At 45.3% G+C, this 25,388-nt stretch overlaps 1 protein-coding gene across 2 annotated transcripts in view; it reads right to left on the reverse strand.

The window, feature by feature from the left end:
* Nucleotides 1-272: 272 nt before the first annotated feature.
* LOC129818143 (rho guanine nucleotide exchange factor 28-like) overlaps nucleotides 273-25,388 on the reverse strand; it is a 116,526-nt gene continuing 91,410 nt past the window's right edge. For both annotated transcript variants that reach the window (XM_055873780.1, XM_055873779.1), the window contains 7 exons: nucleotides 24,946-25,131; nucleotides 24,573-24,799; nucleotides 23,346-23,393; nucleotides 21,585-21,788; nucleotides 20,192-20,497; nucleotides 16,052-16,379; nucleotides 273-5,705 (listed from right to left, as the gene is read on the reverse strand). In XM_055873780.1, the coding sequence (XP_055729755.1) occupies nucleotides 5,527-5,705; nucleotides 16,052-16,379; nucleotides 20,192-20,497; nucleotides 21,585-21,788; nucleotides 23,346-23,393; nucleotides 24,573-24,799; nucleotides 24,946-25,131 (1,478 nt within the window). In that variant the 3' untranslated portion in view covers nucleotides 273-5,526. The remainder of the gene's footprint in view (nucleotides 5,706-16,051; nucleotides 16,380-20,191; nucleotides 20,498-21,584; nucleotides 21,789-23,345; nucleotides 23,394-24,572; nucleotides 24,800-24,945; nucleotides 25,132-25,388) is intronic.

Genomic DNA, 25,388 nt, shown 5'->3' on the forward strand with positions numbered 1-25,388 from the left:
TCCGGACTGGAGGGCAACGCTGCCTCTCGTGCCTGCTGCGCTGCCTTGCCTCATATCGCCGCCTCTCAGCTTTAGCTGCCTCCAGTTCTTCTTTCGGGCGGCGATATCCCCCACCAGCCTGTCTCCAGGGTCCCTGTCCGTCCAATATCTCCTCCCATGTCCAGGGGTCCTGAACCCTCTGCTCCTCCATACCACGCTGCTTGGTCCGCTTGTGGTGGGTAGTTTTGTAACGTTCGTCTGTTAAAGAAGGATCGGACCAAAGCGCAGCGTAGTAAGTGTTCATGCTTTTTATTACAACTGAACACTAATAACAAAAATAACAAAGAGAATGAACGAAAACCGAAACAGTCCTGTCAGGTGCAGAAACACAAAACAGAAAATAACTACCCACAAAGTATCGGTGGGGAAAAGAAATACAAAACATAGAAAATGAACATAGAATGCCCACCCAAATCACACCCTGACCAAACCAAAATAGAGACATAAAAAGCTCTCTACGGTCAGGGCGTGACAATTCCAAGTGATCTAATACAGAGAAACCATGTAAACAAGATAAAATGTGAATAACCATATGTCAGTGTTATGATCAAGTTTTAATGCATGACAGTTACACAGTCATAAGATATACAGCTGTTCTCATAAGACAAATCAATTTATCTTACAACATAACAACATAACCCAACAAAGAGCATGTAAAACAACTATATAAATCTACAATAAATAAATTAAGGCACTGAAATATACACATAAAAGTAATTTGCTGTCCAACATAACCATTGTGGTGTTTTATGCAGATGAAGCTACCTATTACACTACCTGGATATTACGGCTGACTTCTAAATGGCAGCCTATTCTCTATATTATGCACTACTATTGACCAGAGCCCCATAGGCCATGGTCAAACATAGTGCACTATACTGTATAGGAAATAGGGTATCATTTGGGACTTACCCTACATGGTCCTTTAGGTCTACTGTCTTATTTGTGTTGTGTTTTTAATGGTGGCTGTGGGACAGCTAAAGACTGACTTCCAGGACGTCAAAGGCCATTAATAAACAAAACAACACGTTGGTAGTAAAGTAGCACATGAATATTCAAGTATAACGTTAGAGCTCTGAGTAGAAAGCAAGGTTACCGTTTAGGTGCTTAGAAGAGTAATTCCATCAGTCATCTTTCAACCATAGGCTACTACCCAAACATGATAGCATTGCTATGCATCATATTTTGAAAAAATATGTGATGCATCACAATATGATGCATATAAACTGACACCAGGCTGACTACCCAACTACTTCTACAACGTGATGCATATAAACTGACACCAGGCTGACTACCCAACTACTTCTACAACGTGATGCATATAAACTGACACCAGACTGACTACCCAACTACTTCTACAACGTGATGCATATAAACTGACACCAGGCTGACTACCCAACTACTTCTACAACGTGATGCATATAAATTGATACCAGGCTGACTACCCAACTACTTCTACAACGTGATGCATATAAATTGATACCAGGCTGACTACCCAACTACTTCTACAACGTGATGCATATAAACTGACACCAGGCTGACTACCCAACTACTTCTACAACGTGATGCATATAAACTGACACCAGACTGACTACCCAACTACTTCTACAACGTGATACATATAAACTGACACCAGGCTGACTACCCAACTACTTCTACAACGTGATGCATATAAACTGACACCAGGCTGACTACCCAACTACTTCTACAACGTGATGCATATAAATTGATACCAGGCTGACTACCCAACTACTTCTACAACGTGATGCATATAAATTGATACCAGGCTGACTACCCAACTACTTCTACAACGTGATGCATATAAATTGATACCAGGCTGACTACCCAACTACTACTACTATAATGTGATGCATAAAACCAGTGGCGGTCGGTGACGTTTAAGATGAGGGAGGACGCACATTTTTTAAATGAGCATGGCCTTATTTCTAATACAGCATATTGGATGACTCTCATTCATATTCCACTCACCCAGCTCAATGTAACATTGATAGATTTAGGCTACTACACATTATACTCAAATGTTCCCTATACCATCATGAGGTTGCCACAACCTAGCCTATGAAGTTTACAACATACACTATATATACTAAAGTATGTGGACACCCCTTCAAATTAGTGGATTCGGCTATTTCAGCCACACCCGCTGCTGACAGGTGTATAAAATCGAGCACACAGCCATGCAATCTCCATAGACAAGCATTGGCAGTAGAATGGCCTTAATGGAGGGCTCAGTGACGTTCAATGTGGCACCGTGCTAGCACCGTCATAGGATGCCACCTTCCCAACAAATCCGTTCCAACAAATTTCTGCCATGCTAAAGCTGCCCCAGTCAACTGTAAGTGCTGTTATTGTGAAGTGGAAACATCAACGGCTCAGCCACGAAGTCGTAGGCCACACATACTCACAGAATGGGACCACAGAAAATCCTCTGTCCTCGGTTGCAACACTCACTACCGAGTTAAAAACTGCCTCTGGAAGCAACGTCAGCACAATAACTGTTTGTTGGGAGCTTTATGAAATGGGTTTCCATGGCTGAGCATCAGCACACATGCCTAAGATCATCATGCGCAATCCAAGCATCGGCTGGAGTGATGTAAAGCTCGCCGCCATCTGGAACAGTGGAAACGCGTTCTCTGCAGTGATGAATCACACTTCACCATCTGGCAGTTATACGGACGAATCTGGGTTTGGCGGATGCCAGGAGAACACTACCTGCCCCAATGCATAGTGCCAACTGTAAAGTTGGGTGGAGGAGGAATAATAGTCTGGGGCTGTTTTTCGTGGTTCCGGCTAGGCTCCTTAGTTTCAGTGAAGGGAAATCTTAACGCTACAGCATACAATGACATTGTAGACGATTCTGTGCTTCCAACTTTGTGGCAACAGTTTGGGGAAGGCCCTTTCCTGTTTCAACATGACAATACCCCGTGCACAAAGCAAGGTCCATATAGAAATGGTTTGTAGCGTAGGTGTACAGGTCGAGAGTAAGATTTGAGTAATCAAGGTGACAGACAGTGACACATTTAATACCGCACACTCTTGCCTGCATATAGCTGATCTAGGGTGTAATGATTAGTTCAACAGTTGCAAACAAATTCAGGTATTTTTATCCATGTTTCATTCTGTTTGCTTACAGAAACACTGGGTGTTTGAGTAGGCTAAACTAGCTAGCTGCTTTCGCTAGCTAAGTAAGTGAAAGTGAAAGTGAAAAAATTACAACGAGAAATATAGCTCTCTCTCTTGCTTCTCCTTCATTTTTGAAGAAATTCATTTTTTAAAAACTGGTCAGCTATTGTCTTTCTCTTTGAGTCAACTACTCACCACATTTTATGCACTGCAGTGCTAGCAAGCTGTAGCTTATGCTTTCAGTGCTAAATTCATTCTCTGATCCTTTGATTGGGTGAACAACATGTCAGTTCATGCTGCAAGAGCTTTAATAGATTGGAGGACGTTCTCCAGAAGTTGTCATTATTACTGTGTAAGTCTATAAGTTTTGTATTGGTGTAATTCCTCTCCCCTGTAACTATTCCCCAGGTTGTAGCTGTAAATGAGAACGTGTTCTCAGTCAACTTACCTGGTAAAATAAGTGTAAAATAATAAAATACAAAAATAATAAATAAAACAATGTACCCAGAGGACAGAAACTAGCTGTCCTATGGCTACTCCATGGTGATACCCTACTGAGTGCTGTTGAGGCTACTGTAGACCTATATAGAAAAACAGTGTGTTTTAATCAACTATTTGGTGACGTGAATAGATGTAGTATAGTTTTATATAAAAAGGATAACTTTTTCAATGTTTCACTATTTTTATTTTTATGAAATTCACTGAGGATAGTCCTCCCCTTCCTCCTCTATGGAGCCTCCACTGATATAAACTGATACCAGGCTGACTATCCAGCTACTATTACTACACATGCATTAGTAAGGTAACTTTACATAAGACAAAATCTTAAAGTAACTGAGCACACACTGGCATAAATCATGTGCTATGAAATATGTGCCTTGGAAGGAATATTTCAACATTAAAATCTATGAAAACGATGTAAAAAAAAACGTTATCAAGCATAAGAGATGTGGCCATATTTGGTATGCTTCACATGTACAGTGCACTGTCCCTGATTGGATACTTAAAACCTTTTTTAAAAGCAAAGGTCATCGAAAGTGTAGAAATGTTCTGTCCTATGGTTTTTGACCACTATATGCGTTTGACCCTAATAAAATATGTACTTTATATAGGCAGAGTAGTGCAGTGTCCTATATTGTATTGATAGACTGCTACAGTCACAACATCATTCCTAAAACCACAATACCTTTACACTCTTTCAAAACAATCAAAAGTCCTTCAGATAAAAACAAATGATGCTGTCCAGGCGTAGCCAGAGCCAGACACTCTGAGAAACCAAGGGACCAAATCCCTTCTGACCATGGTGCTTCACCTCATCCTTCATGACTAATGTGTTTGCAGTGTCCCGCTCACCTTCTAAATAGAGCTTGTCTGATGAATGGGCGAGCAGCTGTTTATTTCCTGGCCAGACAATCAGCCACAGAGCAACTGGACAGATTCAGCCTGATTCTACAGTGATACCAGCCCCTCTCTGCTCTCGCTCTTTCCCCCTGCGGTAACACAGAAGACTCTCCTCAGCATTTCATTCTGGGAGAGCCTAATAAATAGTCCTGGAGAGATTGGGCTTAGAGGACAAGGGAGAAAACGAGAGGTAGACTGAAGCAGACTTAGGGCAGTGTGGGGCAGGGATACAGAGAGATTGAGACTGATACAGGGGTGAGGAGAGAGGGGGAAGGCAGGCAGCAGGGTTGGTCAGGGTAACTGTCATTGGAGGGCCTCAGGCACACAGGCCCGATGGCAGCCCTGGGGTTGAACTCTCAACAGAGACAGAGACACACACACACACAGAGGATGAAGTTACACACACACACACACACACACACACACACACACACACACACACACACACACACACACACACACACACACACACACACACACACACACACACACACACACACAGAGGATGAAGTTACACACACACACACACACAGAGGATGAAGTTACACGCACACACACACACTGCACATATGGACACATAAACATGTAGCACTATAAAAGTGTCTCTCATTGACAACACTTGGCGACACATATGGAGGGTACCTGGCACAGACGTGGCGGGGCAGAGAGACAAAGCATGAGAGATTTCTGTATGTGCCAGTCCTGTTACTTCTTTAAACCTTGTTGATATACAATAGTCCTAGATATTTACTGTCCAATCTTGGATTCGGAACCTTCATATAATCCTGTTAAATCTGTGATTATAATGATGTCCAAGGGGGGAAAAACGTGTTTGTTGTTTGCAGTAACTTCTTTGTTGTTGTAATATCTCAAACGGACGTGGCAGTTTCACCATGAAGGATTCCAGATTTAAGTCCTGGTTTTGACTCAGGGGGTTCAGCCTCAGAGATACACAATGTTCTCCTCTCCCACGTCCTCCCCATCCCCACTCTCCGTCTCCAGGGGAACCAAGAAGGACAGGTCCAGTTGGGGATCTCCATGTGGGGGTACACCCTGATATTGTCCAGCCGCTGTTGCCATCGACGACCACGTCTCCCTCACATTGTGGTGTGTGTTTATATCTGTATGGGTATAAATGCATGACGTTTATATGCATCAATATTAAAACATAGATGTTCATAATCACAGTACACTAAACCAACAACCAGAATGAACTCTCTCTCACAGACATGAACAATCACCATTTTAAATGAAACACCAAGAGCCAGAGAAGAGAAGGGAAGGATGAGGAGATGGAGAAAGAGAAGCCGAACGGGAGAGAAACTACAATAATAGAACGCAGTATGATATAATAACCCCAGGTAGATAAATAACTACAGACACAGTATGATATAATAAACCCAGGTAGATAAATAACCACAGACAGTATAATATAATAACATCAGGTAGATAAACAACCATTAGACACAATATTATATAATAACCCCAGATATATAAACAACCACAGACACAGTATGATATAATAACATCAGGTAGATAAATAACCATCAGACACAGTATGATATAATAACATCAGGTAGATAAATAACCATCAGACACAGTATGATATAATAACATCAGGTAGATAAACAACCACAGACACAGTATGATATAATAACCCCAGATATATAAACAACCACAGACACAGTATGATATAATAACCCCAGATATATAAACAACCACAGACACAGTATGATATAATAACCCCAGATAGATAAATAAAAACAGACACAGTATGATATAATAACCCCAGATAGATAAACAACCACAGACACAGTATGACATAATAACATCAGGTAGATAAATAACCACAGACACAATATGATATAATAACCCCAGATATATAAACAACCACAGACACAGTATGACATAATAACATCAGGTAGATAAATAACCACAGACACAATATGATATAATAACCCCAGATATATAAACAACCATTAGACACAGTATGATATAATAACCCCAGATATATAAACAACCATTAGACACAGTATGATATAATAACCTCAGATAGATAAACAACCATTAGACACAGTATGATATAATAACCCCAGATAGATAAACAACCATTAGACACAGTATGATATAATAACCCCAGATAGATAAACAACCACAGGCACAGAATGATATAATAACCCCAGATAGATAAACAACCATCAGGATGGACCTGGCTGACTGCCCACTATAATGAGTTCATCCATCTGCTCTTTAACAGCAAAAAAAGAAACGTCCCTTTTTCAGGACCCTGTCTTTCAACGATAATTCGCAAAAATCCAAGTAAAAATCCAAGTAACACAGATCTTCATTGTAAAGGGTTTAAACACTGTTTCATGCTTGTTCAATGAACCATAAACATTTAATGAACATGCACCTGTGGAACAGTCGTTAAGACACTAACCAATTAACAGCTATGAGGTCACAGCTATGAAAACTTAGGACACTAAAGAGGCATTTCTACTGACTCTAAAAAACACCAAAAGAAAGATGCCCAGGGTCCCTGCTCATCTGCATGAACATGTCTTAGGCATGCTGCAAGGAGACATGAGGACTGCAGATGTGGCCAGGGCAATAGATTGAAATGTCCGTACTGTGAGACGCCTAAGACAGCGCTACAGGGAGACAGGACAGACAGCTGATCGTCCTCGCAGTGGCAGACCACGTGTAACAACACCTGCACAGGATCGGTACATCCGAACATCACACCTGCAGGACAGGTACAGGATGGCAACAGCAACTGCCCGAGTTACACCAGGAACGCACAATCCCTCTATCAGTGCTCAGACTGTCCGCAGTAGGCTGAGAGAGGCTGAACTGAGGGCTTGCATGCCTGTTGTAAGGCAGGTCCTCATCCGACATCACCGGAAACAACGTCGCCTATGGGCACAAACCCACCGTCTCTGGACCAGACAGGACTGGCAAAAAGGGCTCTTCACTGACGAGTCGCGGTTTTGTCTCACCAGGGGTGATGGTAGGATTCACGTTTATCTTCGAAGGAATGAGCGTTACACTGAGGCCTGTACTCTGGAGCGGAATCGATTTAGAGGTGGAGGGTCGTTTCTTTTTTTGCTGAGTTTACATCAACCACTGCAGCTCTGTGTGTGTGTGTGTGTGTGTGTGTGTGTGTGTGTGTGTGTGTGTGTGTGTGTGTGTGTGTGGTGTGTGGTGTGTGGTGTGTGTGTGTGTGTGTGTGTGTGTGTGTGTGTGTGTGTGTGTGGTGTGTGGTGTGTGGTGTGTGTGTGTGTGTGTGTGTGTGTGTGTGTGTGTGTGTGTGTGTCGTACGTCAAGCACCACAGCTGCAAGCAGTAGTGTGCTGTTTCCTCCCAGTACAAGAGAGTCAACGAGTAACACATGCTCAGTTTAGCCATCAGTAACTTCTCTTTGCTCTTTGACTTTAAAGAGTTTAACTGACTGTTGTCATTTTGTCACTGTCATTAGGATAGATGGACACCTGCACGCCCAGACGGGACCCTCAGGAGGAGGAAGGAGGGTGTGTGTGTGCGTTTCTGAGTGTGCCTGTGTGAATATATGCATATATGCGTGTGTGCATGTGTGAATGTATGCATGTACGTGCACAAGAAAGTGTGTGTGTGTGTGTGTGTGCGTAGGACAGGTGCATAGCCATGGCCATGGAGTGAGTAAAGGGGGACCATCAGACCAGAGTGGGGTGTGTTTGGGTCAGTGGGTGGATACTGAATAGCAGTAGAGTGGATGTACTGTAAGGGTCTGTGAGGGTCTGTGAGGGGATGTGAGGGTCTGTAAGGGGATGTGAGGGGCTGTGAGCATCTGTAAGGGTCTGTGAGGGTCTGTAAGGGTCTATGAGGTTCTGTGAGGGTCTGTGTCAATATATGGTGTGACTGTAAGGGTCTGTAAGGGTCTGTGGTAATAGATAATGTGGCTGTAAAGGTCTGTATGCGTCTGTGGAAATATATGGTGTGGCTGTAGTAATAGATTATGTGGCTGTAAGGGTCTGTGGTCATAGAGAATGTGGCTGTAAGAATCTGTGGTAATAGAGAATGTGGCTGTAAGAGTCTGTGATAATAGACAATGTTGCTGTAAGGGTCTGTGGTAACAGATACCGTGGCTGTAAGGTTCTGTAAGGGTCTGTGTGTAACGATACTCTAAATCCTCCTCCTCCTCAGACGAGGAGAGGAGAGAGGGATCTGAAGACCAATATGCAGCGAGGTATGATGACATGATTTATTGATTTAAACAAGACACGACATAGACAGAAAACGAACTATACTTGAATAACTACAAAACAACAAACGACGTAGACGCACCTGAACATAAGAACTTACGTATAACGAAGAACGCATGAAAACAGGAACAGACTACATAAACCGAACAAACAAAACCGAAACAGTCCCATGTGGCGTAACATCACACAGACACAGGAGACAACCACCCACAAACAAACAGTGTGAAAACACCTACCTTAATATGGCTCTCAATCAGAGGAAATGAAAACCACCTGCCTCTAATTGAGAGCCATATCAGGTCACCCTTAAACCAACATAGAAACAGAAAACATAGACTGCCCACCCAAACTCACGTCCTGACCAGCTAACACATACACAAACTAACAGAAAACAGGTCAGGAACGTGACATAACCCCCCCCTCAAAGTGCGTACTCCGAACGCACCACCAAAAGTCTAGGGGAGGGTCTGGGTGGGCATCTGACCACGGTGGTGGCTCCGGCTCCGGACGCTGTCCCAATTCCACCATAATAAATCCCCGCTTCTGTGTCTTCCTCAAGGTGGCGACCCTCGCCACCGACCTTGGACTGGGAACCCTAGACATGGGTCCCGCTGGATTTAGGGGCCGCCCCGGACTGAGGGACGGCAGCTCCGGACTGAGGGACAACACCGGGACAAGGGGCAACACCGGGACAAGGGGCAGGTCCCGGCTGATAAACTCTGGCAGATCCTGGCTGGCTGGCTCTGGCGGATCCTGGCTGGACGGCTCTGAAGGCTGGTCCTGGCTGGACGGCTCTGAAGGCTGATCCGGTCTGACGGAAGGCTCTGGCTGATCCGGTCTGGCGGAAGGCTCTGGCTGATCCGGTCTGGCGGAAGGCTCTGGCTGATCCGGTCTGGCGGAAGGCTCTGGCTGATCCGGTCTGGCGGAAGGCTCTGGCTGATCCGGTCTGGCGGAAGGCTCTGGCTGATCCGGTCTGGCGGAAGGCTCTGGCTGATCCGGTCTGGCGGAAGGCTCTGGCTGATCCGGTCTGGCGGAAGGCTCTGGCTGATCCGGTCTGGCGGAAGGCTCTGGCGGCTCCGGTCTGGCGGAAGGCTCTGGCGGCTCCTGTCTGGCTGACGGCTCTGTAGGCTCTTGGCAGACGGGCGGCTCTGTAGGCTCTTGGCAGACGGGCGGCTTTGCAGGCTCATGGCAGACGGGCAGCTTTGCAGGCTCATGGCAGACGGGCAGTTCAGGCGCCATTTGGCAGACGGGCAGTTCAGGCGCCGCTGGGCAGACGGGCAGTTCAGGCGCCGCTGGGCAGACGGGCAGTTCAGGCACCGCTGGGCAGACGGGCACACCTGTAGGGAGGAGACGGAGAGACAGCCTGGTGCGTGGGGCTGCCACAGGACCCACCAGACTGGAGAGACCTACAGGAGGCTTGATGTTAAAAGGCACCTGAAGGACCGGGCTGTGGGGGAGCACTGGAGCTCTGGTGCGCAGCCTTGGCACCACTCCCCCAGGCTGGCATACTACTTCAGCCCGTACCCTCCAGAGTGCAGGCACAGGTTGAACCGGGCTGTGGATGAGCACTGGAGATCTAGTGCCTACTACGCGCACTTCTCCCTTAGGCTCCACTCCCACATTTGCCCGGTACGAGCGGAGCGTAGGCATAGGACGCACTGCACCCTCCCAGCGCCCCGGAGACACAGCACGCAGAGCCGGCGCAGGATACCCTGGACCGAAACTGCGTACCGGAGACCAGACGCGCTGAGCAGGCACAATACGCCCCGGCTGGATGCCCACACTCACTTGACACTTTCGGGGGGCTGCCCTATAGCGCACCAGGCTATGGGCACGCACTGGCGACACCGTGCGCTTAACCGCATAACACGGTGCCTGACCAGTGACGCGTTGCTTATAATAAGCACGAGGAGTGCGCTCAGGTCTGCTACCTGGCTTAGCCACACTCCTCTCTAGCCCCCCCCAAAAAAATTTCTGGGGTTGCCTCTCGTACCTGTCCCGCTGTCGTGCTGCCTCCTCATATCGCCGCCGCTCAGCTTTCGCTTCCTCCAGCTCAGCTTTGGGGCGGCGATACTCCCCAGCCTGTGCCCAGGGTCCTTCTCCATTCAACTCTTCCTCCCAAGTCCACAAGTCCTGGGATTTCTGTGGTTGCTTTCGCTGCCCTTTTCCCCGCTGCTTGGTTCTGGTAATTTGGTGGGTGGTTCTGTAACGATACTCTAAATCCTCCTCCTCCTCAGACGAGGAGAGGAGAGAGGGATCTGAAGACCAATATGCAGCGAGGTATGATGACATGATTTATTGATTTAAACAAGACACGACATAGACAGAAAACGAACTATACTTGAATAACTACAAAACAACAAACGACGTAGACGCACCTGAACATAAGAACTTACGTATAACGAAGAACGCATGAAAACAGGAACAGACTACATAAACCGAACAAACAAAACCGAAACAGTCCCATGTGGCGTAACATCACACAGACACAGGAGACAACCACCCACAAACAAACAGTGTGAAAACACCTACCTTAATATGGCTCTCAATCAGAGGAAATGAAAACCACCTGCCTCTAATTGAGAGCCATATCAGGTCACCCTTAAACCAACATAGAAACAGAAAACATAGACTGCCCACCCAAACTCACGTCCTGACCAGCTAACACATACACAAACTAACAGAAAACAGGTCAGGAACGTGACACTGTGGTAATAGACAATGTGGCTGTAAGGTTTTATAAGGGTCTGTGGTAATAGATAATGTGGATGTAAGGGTCTGTAAGGGTCTGTGGTAATAGATACTGTGGATGTATAGGTCTGTGGTAACAGATACCGTGGCTGTAAGGTTCTGTAAGGGTCTGTGGTAATAGACAATGTGGCTGTAAGGGTCTGTAAGGGTCTGTGGTAATAGATAATGTGGCTGTAAGGGTCTGTAAGGGTCTGTGGTAATAGATAATGTGGCTGTAAGGGTCTGTAAGGGTCTGTGGTAATAGATACTGTGGATGTAAGGGTCTGTGGTAATAGATAATGTGGCTGTAAAGGTCTGTGGTAATAGATCATGTGTCTGTAAGGGTCTGTGGTAATAGATAATGTGGCTGTAAAGGTCTGTGGTAATATATCATGTGTCTGTAAGGGTCTGTGGTAATAGATAATGTGGCTGTAAGGGTCTGTAAGGGTCTGTAGTAATAGATAATGTGGCTGTAAGGGTCTGTGGTAATAGATACTGTGGATGTAAGGGTCTGTGGTAATAGATCATGTGGCTGTAAAGGTCTGTGGTAATAGATCATGTGTCTGTAAGGGTCTGTGGTAATAGATAATGTGGCTGAAAGGGTCTGTAAGGGTCTGTGGTAATAGATAATGTGGCTGTAAGGGTCTGTGGTAATAGATACTGTGGATGTAAGGGTCTGTGGTAATAGATCATGTGGCTGTAAAGGTCTGTGGTAATAGATCATGTGTCTGTAAGGGTCTGTGGTAATAGATCATGTGGCTGTAAGGGTCTGTAAGGGTCTGTGGTAATAGATACTGTGGATGTAAGGGTCTGTGGTAATAGATACTGTGGCTGTAAGGGACTGTAAGGGTCTGTGGTAATAGATAATGTGGCTGTAAAGGTCTGTGGTAATAGATCATGTGTCTGTAAGGGTCTGTGGTAATAGATACTGTGAATGTAAGGGTCTGTAAGGGTCTGTGGTAATAGATAATGTGGCTGTAAGGGTCTGTAAGGGTCTGTGGTAATAGATAATGTGGCTGTAAGGGTCTGTGGTAATAGATACTGTGGATGTAAGGGTCTGTGGTAATAGATAATGTGGCTGTAAGGGTCTGTAAGGGTCTGTGGTAATAGATAATGTGGCTGTAAGGGTCTGTAAGGGTCTGTGGTAATAGATACTGTGGATGTAAGGGTCTGTGGTAATAGATAATGTGACTGTAAAGGTCTGTGTCAATAGATGGTGTGGCTGTAAGGGTCTGTGGTAATAGACAATGTGGCTGTAAGGGTCTGTGAGGGTCTGTAAGGGTCTGTGAGGGTCTGTGTCAATAGATGGTGTGGCTGTAAGGTTCTGTAAGGGTCTGTGGTAATAGATAATGTGGCTGTAAAGGTCTGTGGTAATAGACAATGTGGCTTTCAGGGTTTGTGAGGGTCTGTAAGGGTCTGTGGTAATAGATAATGTGTTTGTAAGGGTCTGTAAGGGTCTGTGGTAATAGATAATGTGGCTGTAAAGGTCTGTGTCAATAGATGGTGTGGCTGTAAGGGTCTGTAAGGGTCTCTGGTAATAGATACTGTGGATGTAAGGAACTGTAAGGGTCTGTGGTAATAGATACTGTGGATGTAAGGGTCTGTAAGGGTCTGTGGTAATAGATCATCGCCTCATTGTGTTCCCACAGGAATGTGTCGGAATCTGTTTCATTAATTAGTGAGCTCCTTGTTAGCTAACCACTAGTGTGTGTGTGTGTGTGTGTGTGTGTGTGTGTGTGTGTGTGTGTGTGTGTGTGTGTGTGTGTGTGTGTGTGTGTGTGTGTGTGTGTGTGTGTGTGTGTGTGTGTGTGTCACTGTTAGCCAGGGTCTTAGACCTTTAACTGGGCTCTGATAGATGGGTCTGTACTATAAAGCCTCAGGACAAAGACTCCTCACAGGGACTTAGGTCAGACTGATCTGAAGGCACAAGAAATGGAGACCATTTTCAAAATGCAATTACTGTTCAAATCAGTAAGATAAAATCCAATAGGATGACTTTAACACCAAGTGTAATGTCAACAGGTCAGATAGTCAGGATAATCTTCAAACTAATGATATTTCTATGTGTCCAGTAGAGTAACTCACTATACCATCATAGTGAGCACTGCTCTTCATAGTTTTCATCCCTTATTCATTTTCAGAAGCAGCACAATATTCTGGTTGGTTTACTGTTCAATATTTACAGTAGTTGTTATTTTCAAAAGGCCAGTTATTCAACAGCTAGGCGAGATGGGAAAATCTGTTGGATTCATTGGATAAAATTTCAATCCTTCCATTTTTTCCATTATCATTGTGCAGGAGAACATTATGGAAATCCTGAGAGATAACAATCTCAAATGCCCTGTGTAAGGGGGAAGAACCGTCCTCACTTGGATGTGAGGTAGAGAAATCAGACTTCTGATAGCTCTGAGCAAGATATGGAGGATATTTTAGATCAAATACGTTTTGTTTTTGAAGGTGAGATATTGATTTCCTGGATACTATTCTTGTGTGGAATATGAGAGTTCTGTAACATGGGATCGTGTACAGACCCAGAATGCACTAGTAATCTATACCGCCAAATGCAGTGCATTAAATAGTAATGAATGATGTATTGTGAATAGAGATCCATAGAACGTAGGAAGGTGAGATATAATGTTGGAGTTTGGAGGGAAATCAACCCCCTGAGAGGGAAGTCAACATTTACATCCCAAATGGAACCCTACCCCCTTTAAAGTGCACTACTTTTGACTAGACCCATATGGGCCCTTGTCAAAAGTAGGGTACTAAATAGGGAATAGGTTGCCATTTGGGACGTAGTCCATCTGTGAATCCTGCTGACCTATCATACAACATACACCTCTAACAGGACAGGAGCAGTGAATTATGGGGCCTGTCTGGGACCACAGAGGGGTACATTGTTGGCAATATGTCAGGTAAGATCTGGCCCTGTGGTGGGTGGGGGTATCCACCCATCTGTGCAGAGTATCCACCTCTCTGTCTTGTTAACAAGAGACTGTGATTCTACGGTGGCTCACGTGTGGTGAATAACAGGAGAAGGTAATAAGTCGATCGATGGAGAGAGATCGTGCTCCGGTCGCATAACAGTAAACAATTCAGCAGCCTGTATCACTGATAGTTACTATAGAGATATCCATTAAACAGGCTATTCAAAAAGAAGCATCCATTCTAGTGTATATTCAACAAGTGACCCTCATCGTAGCCTGTAATATTTCCGGTTCAGATCAGTGTGCATGTATGTATATTAAACCAGTGAGGTATAACAGTTGAAACCTGTGAGACGTATAGACGCAAACAGATGTCGGCTGACACATGAGCAGTGAAATACAGATGAATATGTGCATCTCATCGCTCCCTCCCCTCTATCCCTCTATCCCCTGCTCCTCTGATGACAAGTCGTGCTGTAATGAGTGTTGTAAAGATTTTTCAGATCGATGCTCCAATCCGTCAGCCATGGGCTCTGAGCTGTGATTCACACGCTGTTGACCCGGCCCCCGGCGCTCAATAGATAGAGAACACACCGATTATTTTTCTCTCTCCTAGGCGAGAAGGGCCAGACTAGGCTGGTGTAGATGGTGGTGGGGTGGGGGGGTTGAGGTGGGGGGGACACTGATTAACTGGGTAAGAAGGACAAGCAAGGCCTCACATCGCTTCGAAACAGGAACAGCCTTGAGAGGAATGGGAGGTGTGTGTGTGGTGGGTACAGAGGCTGTGTTTACTTTCTCACAGGTAGCAGCTAGGCCTCATGATATCATGAGGTATCAAAGAAAGAGAGAGAGAGAAGGAGAGAGAGGGGGAGAAAAAGAGCCTTTCATTTTGCTGATGTCACATTTAGTTGTATGGTATTTACTCAGTCAATGTCAGATCCCATCAAATCATGCTGTGCGTTATCAATCAAATTCAGCCGAGAAAGCCGGAATCATCTTGTATTTAGGATTAGAGAATAAACACAATCTCTGTAACAGAGATGGATTCACACAACTCTCTGGAGCTGAGTCTTATTGCTGGGTTTCTGCTCAGAGCCCTGTCCCCCTGAGAGTCTGGAACTGGGTCTTACCGTTGGGTTTCTGCTCAGAGCCCTGTCCCCCTGAGAGTCTGGAACTGGGTCTTACCGTTGGGTTTCTGCTCACAGCCCTGTCCCCCTGAGAGTCTGGAACTGGGTCTTACCGTTGGGTTTCTGCTCAGAGCCCTGTCCCCCTGAGAGTCTGGAACTGGGTCTTACCGTTGGGTTTCTGCTCAGAGCCCTGTCCCCCTGAGAGTCTGGAACTGGGTCTTACCGTTGGGTTTCTGCTCAGAGCCCTGTCCCCCTGAGAGTCTGGAACTGGGTCTTACCGTTGGGTTTCTGCTCACAGCCCTGTCCCCCTGAGAGTCTGGAACTGGGTCTTACCGTTGGGTTTCTGCTCACAGCCCTGTCCCCCTGAGAGTCTGGAACTGGGTCTTACCGTTGGGTTTCTGCTCACAGCCCTGTCCCCCTGAGAGTCTGGAACTGGGTCTTACCGTTGGGTTTCTGCTCAGAGCCCTGTCCCCCTGTGGGTGTGTAGAGGTACCCGGTGACACCGGTGACCCCCGCCCAGTCCTGGGGTGTGTGTGTGTCAGGGTGGAGTTGGAGTGTCTGTCCGTGGCTGGAGCGGGCCATTAGGGTGTTCAGGCTGTTGTGGGCTCGGGGGTCATCTCCGTACCCCAGGGACCCCCCTCTCTGCTGCTGCTGCAGGTGGTGGTGCACATGGCGGTTGTTGAGCCCCATTGCCGTGGTGACCGCTGCCTCGTTGACAAAAACTGAGCCGCCGTTGTCAAGATGGCCTCCAGGCTGGCCAGGAAGTGAGTCCTATGGGAGAAGAACATAGACAGAATGCCACGTTAACAGAACACTGAGCATGAAGGACGACCATGACAAGAGCATTAACGTAAACATACAGAGAAACCATAACACTAAGACAAGAGTTAGCTATGGGCAACAGTATAACCATTGCTACGTATCAGACATAGTCAAGTAGCCACAGTGGCTATTTACAATAATGGTTTATTCAGCTAATCTATGGCCAAAAAAATGGAATTGTCATCAAAAATATTATTTGAGAGTTGTAATCCATATTTTCAGTGTGAAGTATGCCAATTCATATTATATTTCCTCTAATTAACAAAAAAGATCACTGCTGCAGTGGAGCTGGGCTACCTCTGCTTGGCAAGGTGCTGTAAAGCCCATCCTCCTGCCAGAAAGACCTTCTCATTAAAGAGGATCTGACAGAGGACACAGGATCTGTCTCTGACCCCCTGACCCTCTGCCTGGGGCTAAATGTTAGCAGGGTAACACTAAACACTACATCCATACTGATCAGCCTGTCCAGTCCGTAAACGCTGATCAGCTTTGACACAGATTAAATCAATGGGGTAGGATAACATCTTACCTGGGCTGGACATAGCATACAGAAGAGAAGTACGTAGATGAGAGAGAAAGAGGAGGAGAGTGAGGCACATATGAGCCCCCCCTCCCATTCCACTATATACAGGTTGAATCATCCCACCTGCTGAACCTCACAACACAAGCTCAACCCCACGGAGACCTAGGCCAGGGGGTAAATGGTCTACATTCATGAGGTCATTGGTTTTAACATACACCCTCCCCATAAGGTCCTGTAGAGAGGCAGGCAGAGGGCGGAGTATAGGAACACTGTTCTATTTATACTATCTCTCTCCCTCTCCCTCTCAATTCATTTCTATTGACTTTATTGACATGGCAAGTTCATTATTACTTACATTGTCAAAGTATACATATCGAAAAATACAAATAAAATACAAATCTCTCTCTCTCTCTCTCTCGCTCTCGCTCTCTCTCTCTCTCGGGGGCATATTTCACTGCAGGCCCGCTCCACTCGCTTTTCAAACAAAGTGTCGATATGAATAATTAAAGTCTTTTGGAGAGGATTGATTGGTTTGCGGCGTTCGCATGCTTTTAATTATTTTGTCGCTGGAGCTTTTATTCTCTGCGTTTTAATTATCATCAATCATGAAGTTGTTTATTAGCGAGCGGAGTTGCTGAGCGTTGAGACAGATGACGCTGAAATTGCTCTCATTACCACAGGTCATATATCAAGGGCCTGGATGGAGCTGCACTGTGTGACTGAGTGGGCCACCGTAGCTTTGGCTGCTGGCTACACTTTGTCCTGGGAGAGAGAGGCACTTCTCAATAATGAACTTCTAACCCAGGGAGAAACATGACCTTGTTTCACACACACATATGCACAGGCAGGTTGACGTTTATTGTCATGAATCTTGCCCTGGACGCAGAACTGAGTGATTTCCTCTAGATGGGCCAGCTGCAAAGTCAAAATTGGCTATATTGTAAAAATTTATGAAAACAAATGTGTTTTTTAAAGTGGAACTGACAGTGTTTAAACTACTTTGCAGATATGAAACAAACAGACAATCATAATATCAGTAAAAAATCAAAAATTCCCAGTTTGGGAATCCAGGCTGTATCCCAACCGGCCGTGATTGGGAGTCCCAAAGGGCAGCACCCAGTTGGCCCAGCATCGTCCGGGTTTGTAAATAAGAATAACAATTGTAAATAAGAATTTGTTCTTAACTAACTTGCCTAGTTAACTAAAGGTTAAATTTAAAAAAATAAAAACTTCATAAGAGGTTTTTAAAAATAGGTTCTATTTGACTCAACAGTCCATGATGTACACTAAGGCATTGTTGGCAGAATGGATGGATGCAGTTAAATTAATGGTCAATATAATTCACCAATACATTTCTTGGTAGTCCCAAAAATATAGCTATCAGGTTGTAAATCCCAGCGGGCCTGGTACACTGCCTCCATTCAGGATGCACTGTTTCAGTTTCAATGGCTCAATATTTTGGACAAAAACAGATGAATATAACTAAGACTGGGAATGTCAATACAATCAAACTAGCAAGGGCAATGATCACAAGTCAGTCATAACAGGGCTAATAGGCTAGCATATCTATTTATGTAGGAAGCTAAAAACATGGAGCCTGACGTTAGCCAGCTAGCTAGCTGCTAGGAGGATGTCATGCCATTGGAGGAGAAAGTGAGTGACTCATATCGTTTTTCGGTGGCTATACACATCTAGAGATGCAGGTGTCATTTGTTTAGCTAGCAATAACTTGAATGACTGTTATCCAGTTAGCATATCTCTTGCCTTTGCAAATTCACTCTGGCTATCTACTCTGAGTGTGCCAGAGCACAAAATAACTGCTGAATTACCGAACGGCAACACCCACTGAATATGCCGGTGTCAGTAAATGTAGGCAAAAAAGTAATAGTTAGTCACGAACACTCTAGATAACATGTAAACAACCTTACCAGCTCTGCTACGGCGAGTAAAATGGTCAGATTGAGGTGTTCTCTCATTTGTGTCTGGAAGTAGCAAGCTAGCTAACTTTAGCCAGTTAGATTGGGTGCTTGGTTGGGACATGCATACATTGGCAGGCAAGCTAACAAAGGACGGGTAGGCTACAATTCCCCACTGTTTATCAGTGCAATTTTAACGGCCACCTAGCTGAAAAGGTTTGCGAGGGCTTATCTAATGTTCCTTCGTTAGATTTTGGCTCATTTCGCTCTGGCTAGCATTAGTTGTTGATCTTGTTGTTGTTGATGTGCATAACTGAGAGAGAGAAAGTCAACCTCTTCATGGATGTTTGATCAATAGAACTGTAAAGTTCCCAAATGTAAGAGGACTCCCGTGGTATTTCCATACTTGCAGAAATCCATTCAGGTGTATTTTGTGGCTTTTGGCAAATGCGTTCTAATGATCTAAAGTCGCGCTGTTGCTACTACCTGTAAACACACAGTCCAGTTCAAAGTGAATGATGGCAGGCCCGTGTGGAAAATGGCTTGTTTGTATAAAAGCCTACTGTAGCTCTGATTGGCTATAGCTCACCGGTCTGTGTAGACTCAGGTCTAGGACAAGACAGATGTTTTTATTAGATTGAATTTACTGCAGTGTCTATTAATTGTCCAAACTCTCGGTCGCTTTCCCGCCACTCTATTGCTGTAGAATTTTCACAAATGCCATAGTATACGTAATTCTCAAACATTCTAAGAATATATGAAAACGTGAAAATTACCATATCAGATTTTTTTTTTTTAAGTGTCATATTCTTCCTGGGGGTGTATGTGGACAGATTTGAATAAGATTTCAGTTGCTAAAATGCTGTCAGTTCTACTTTAAGGTTAAGGTTAGGCATTATGGTTAGCTGTGTGGTTAAGGTTAGGGCTAAGGTTAAGGTTTAAAACACAGTAGGCTGCTGATAATAATGGCCGGAACTGAGCAAATGGAATGGCATTAAAAACCTGGAAACCATGTGTTTGATATATTTGATACTATTCAACTGATTGTGCTCCAGTCATTACCATGAGCCCGTCCTCCACAATTAATGTGCCACCAACCTCCTGTAGTTTATAATCAGATTTTATGACTTTGTGGCTGTGCCAACTTGTGACCACTCTGCAGAGCTGCCTCCAGGGCAAGATTCATGACAATAAATGCCCACCTGCTATACACACCCTTATAGTATATTTACTCTCAGCATCTCTCATTCACACTCATACAGTGAGTATTAGCTACAGGCTAGGAGGCCTTCTGTGAGAACCCACTCACCCCCCTCACACACCTGATGACAGCGGTCCAGCGGTATGACCATGACAGGCAGGCTCCTCTGTCGGCTGTGTCTCCAGCTCTGCAGCAGGTTCTGTTGGGTCTCCAGCCTCTCCCTCTCCTTCTCCACATTCATCTGACTCTCTCTCAGCCTCTCCAGGCTCTGCTGGTACTCCCCCAGCTGCTCCTCCAGCTCTTCCCGCTCCCGTTTCAGCCTCTCAGCCTCCAGGTGGCACTGTCTCTCCCTCTCCTCCAGTCTGCTCTCCAGCTCCCCCTGTTGGCTGTGGCGTGCCTGGCACTCCCTTTCCCACCGCTGTCTCTCCTGGAGGTAGGGAAAGGTTCAATAGAATCCATTAGTTGATGGTTGCTTGGGCTGCGATAAATCATTTAATAAAAATATATTTTTTAAACTAATAAATCCTGGCAAAGTACAATAAGAGGTGAGTGTGCATAGTAGATATACACTACCATTCAAAAGTTTGGGGTCACTTAGAAATGTCCTTGTTTTTGAAAGAAAAGCATGCCTAGAAGGCCAGCATCCCAGAGTCACCTCTTCACTGATGTTGAGACTGAGGTTTTGCGGGTACTATTTAATGAAGCTGCCAGTTGAGGACTTGTGAGGCGTCTGTTTCCCAAACTAGACACTCTAATGTACTTGTCCTCTTGCTCAGTTGTGCACCGGGGCCTCCCACTTCTCTTTCTATTGTGGTTAGAGCCAGTTTGCACTGTTCTGTGAAGGGAGTAGTACACATCGTTGTACGAGATCTTCAGTTTCTTGGTAATTTCTCGCATGGAATAGCCTTCATTTCTCAGAACAAGAATAGACTGACGAGTTTCAGAAGAAAGGTCTTTGTTTCTGTCCATTTTGAGCCTGTAATCGAACCCACAAATGCTGATGCTCAAGATACTCAACTAGTCTAAAGAAAGCAGTTTTATTGCTTCTTTAATCAGAACAACAGTTTTCAGCTGTGCTAACATAATTACAAAAGGGTTTTCTAACTAGCCTTTTAAAATGCTAAACTTGGATTAGCTAACACAATGTGCCATTGGAACACAGGAGTGATGGTTGCTGATAATGGGCCTCTGTACGCCTATGTAGATAGCCGTTTCCAGCTACAACAGTCATTTGCAACATTAACAATGTCTACACTGTATTTCTGATCTATTTTATTTTATTTTAACGGACAAATTTGTTTTAGCTTTTCTTTCAAGAACAAGGACATTTCTAAGTGACCCCAAACTTTTGAACGGTAGTGTATGCTTACTTATTTACTGTGGGGAGAAAAAACGCTACACATAAAATATCATTTAAATTTGCCATTTTCGATAATGTGATTCCCTTATTTTGGAATCGATAAGGTCGCCCTAAATTGATTAATCAAATCATTGATTAATCTAACTCATCCTACCTGGTGCAGCCTGCCCTGCAGCCGTACCGCTGCCGCCAACTCCTCACGGCGCTTCTCCAGGTTACGCTGCTTCTCCTGCTCCTGCAGAGCGTTGCCACGGAGACATGGGGTGTGTGGTCTCGGAGAGCGGGGGGAGTGGCGGTCACTCTCATGGAGGAGGAACTTCTGAACCTCGTAGAAACTGTCTTGGATGGTTACCGCCGCCTGCAGAGAGGAAACAAATATGTGACGATAACGTGACTGACTGACTGGCTGGCTGAATGGCTGACTGACTGGCTGACTAACTCATTGAATAGCTGGCTGGCTGACTATCTGACTACTTCGCTGGCTGGCTGGCTGACTGACTGGTTGGCCGGCTGGATGGCTGTCTGACTGGTTGGTCGGCTGGATGGCTGACTGACTGGTTATCCGGCTGGATGGATGACTGATTGACTGGTTGGCCAGCTGGATGGCTGACTGATTGACTAGCTGGCTGGATTGCTGACTGACTGGTTGGCCAGCTGGATGGCTGACTGATTGACTAGCTGGCTGGATGGGTGACTGACTGACTCATTGACTGACTAACTGACTAACTCGTTGACTTGCTGTCTGTCTGACTAGCTGACTACCTGGCTGGCTGGCTGACTGACTGGTTGGCCGGCTGGATGGCTGACTTATTGTCTGGTTGGCCGGCTGGATGGCTGACTTATTGTCTGGTTTGCCGGGTGGATGGCTGACTGACTGACTAGCTGGCTGGATGGCTGACTGACTGACTGATTGACTCATTAACTGGCTGTGTAGCTGACCAACTGGCTGGCTGGCTGGCTTCTGACTGACTGGGATCAACGCAGCCATGCAAATGGGTCCACACTGGGCCAACCGTTGATGGGGGCAATAGAAGCAGGTGATTTGAATACCAAAAATGGGTCAGTCGACATTGTGACAGTCAACGGCAAACCAAATACTCACTGGTACTTTAAGGCTGAGCTACATACTGTTAGGTCAAGCAGGCCTAGAACACATGTATAGACTGCATACAAACACATACCAATATACAAGAAATGTCACTATGTACAGTAGGCTACACACACCGCAAACACACACGCTTCACATTACTAACACAAACACATACTGTGCACACACCAAACAGAATAGACTCCATCTACATCAACACATCAAATGCTCCCTGTGCAGAGCAGGAGAAAAGTCTTTCTCTCCTCTGGTCTCTCTCCCACTAAGAACAGGATAATTGGGTTCCTCTCTCCAGCAGCTTACTGCCTGGCTGTCTGGCACTTCAAGCTTCAGACAATCCAGCTGATTGTTGGATCTCTGTTTACAGAAGCTGTGGTGCAGCCAGGCAAATACATCCACACACGCATGGACGCACGTGCGGACACACACACACACACACACACACACACACACACACACACACACACACACACACACACACACACACACACACACACACACACACATACTAAGACTTTATCTTGATTAACCTGAATGTGGCACTAAAATAGGATATATTTGTTCCTGCTGAGAAGACACTGGGTCTGTCTGTCGAATGGAAATTAGTGACTGAGATGAGATACACAGGGTGTGTGTGTGTGTGTGTGTGTGTGTGTGTGTGTGTGTGTGTGTGTGTGTGTGTGTGTGTGTGTGTGTGTGTGTGTGTGTGTGTGTGTGTGTGTGTGTGTGTGTGTGTGTGTGTGTGTGTGCGCGTGTGTGTGTGCATGTGTGTCTGTGTGTGTGATGCACCTCCCATAGGGATGAGCTCACCTGTAGACTATAGAGTAACTGGGTCAAGCTTTGGACACTGTGTGACACCTGTTATTGAGGAAGACAACCACAGTTAACACATGATAAACAGTAGCTAATTGTCAGGCTTTCATCTCACTTTATGAGGATCTTCTCATGACTTCATCCTTGCACAAATAACATTCCCTCTATAAGAACCCTCAATAAAAAACGGTATACAAATAAATGGAGTGAGTGAGAATGTTGAGTTTCACTCTCCTACAGATGAGGATCTTAATTTGAGCCAGCTTGCTAGAGCAGGAAAATAATCCTACAGCAACAGGAAATGTCAATTATTATGTGGATTATAAATAATGGAGTTGATACATTTTTCGTAAGAGAAAATAAAGTATGACATTTAAAAGTTGAACATACAAACTTCAGAAGCCTTTTTAAACCTTACACTACAAATTCTCATGCAACAGGGTGATCAAATTACAATCCTACATCGGTAATATGTTGCACTCTCCTAGATGGCCGAACCTGCATAGGACGCTATTGGCTTCCTCCAGCATTACACTCCAGTCATGGTTCCATGTAATGGTGAAACTGCAGTATAGTTTCCTCTCATCCCAAGGCACATTTTCTAAGTAGAGTCCATTTGTCTGAGGAGTCTATGTGATAGTGTACATATAGCACCACCTTGTGGTCCGATAGTGTATGTATGCCCACTCTGTTACCTCAGCTTCCAGTCAATACTTATTTTTCTTATCACAGTTCTTTACCTCACAGCCAGGGCACACATTAAGATGCTAACGATAGCACAAACGTGTCTGAGGAAATTGGGATATAATTCTCTACATCTATTTTTAATGAGATGGTACCTTTAAAAGCTAAATGGACTTTCTCCTGTATTATTAAGATATTAATAATTTATCACATTAAGGCTGAAATGTAATTCTAATAGATGGTGTTAAATTATTCAGACAACTGTTGGGATTGTTGAGCCACCATGAGAAGCGAAGGAGGAAGGTGAGAAGTCAAGGCCAAAATGAACACTGAACGTAGTACACACTTCAGCAGCTCAAGACTACAACAAGCCTATGGCTCCAACTGCAAAGCCCATTGGTATTTGAACCTCTTGGTGTGATGGCTACGGTGTTGGACTGACAGTCACAGAGACCAGGGTTGAAGCCCTGTCGGGTTAGCCCGGAATTCGCTACAATATCTATGGTATATAGCTAAAACAACCCTGCATAGGAGACCTACCTTAAGGTTGATATTATTAGTCAGGGACTGCAGTACAAGGACCTGTGAGGCTGACTCCCCATCCCTGGTATTAGGGTCCCCAAGAGAGGCCTCCGCATCTGAGGGGGTGTCCAGGGGGGTGGGAGGGCAGGCTGGGGACACAGGGTGGGACAGGGGGTCCCTGGGAAGGCTGCAGGGGCTGAAGGGGGAAAAGGTCAGCGAGGACAGAGTGGTCCTCAGGTTCTCAGCTGGAGAGAGCGGGGGGGGGGGGGGATACCCACAGACAGACAGACAGACAGAGTAAGACATTGGACACTCTACAACAGGAAATGGACAACATGTTCAAGAAGCTAACGATGGTCAGTGAGTCTTGTAGTGAGGTAAATCGTCTCACCCTCTCTGAGCGCGGCAGTAAGCAGTACTGCAGCCTGGGGCACCTCCTCTGGGTTTGGCTGGACCAGTAGGTGTGGCTCAGGGTGTGGTTCCTGGGCCTCACCCCTCAGGGCAGACAGTTCAGCATAGATCTGTAGCTTCTCCTCCAGACTGGAGCATATCTGATAATCCTGACTGGATAGGGTCTCTGGTAGTTAACACATTAATACACTATCATTAATAAACTATCATTAATAAAGTCATTAATCATGAATAAACAGACTAGAACAGATCTGATTGTCCGGACTGGACAGGCTCTCTGGTAGATAACACATTAATGTCCTACCCTGGAGATCAATTCAATCTCCACTGAGTTAGGTTCATCTGATTTTAGTTTTGTTTGCCTCTCATGTGGAATGATCTCCAAAAGTCCTTGAAGAGTAATATGTTTGTTTCATATGATTG

Source organism: Salvelinus fontinalis, chromosome 21 (genome assembly GCF_029448725.1).
Source record: "Salvelinus fontinalis isolate EN_2023a chromosome 21, ASM2944872v1, whole genome shotgun sequence".
NCBI classification, from domain to species: domain Eukaryota; kingdom Metazoa; phylum Chordata; class Actinopteri; order Salmoniformes; family Salmonidae; genus Salvelinus; species Salvelinus fontinalis.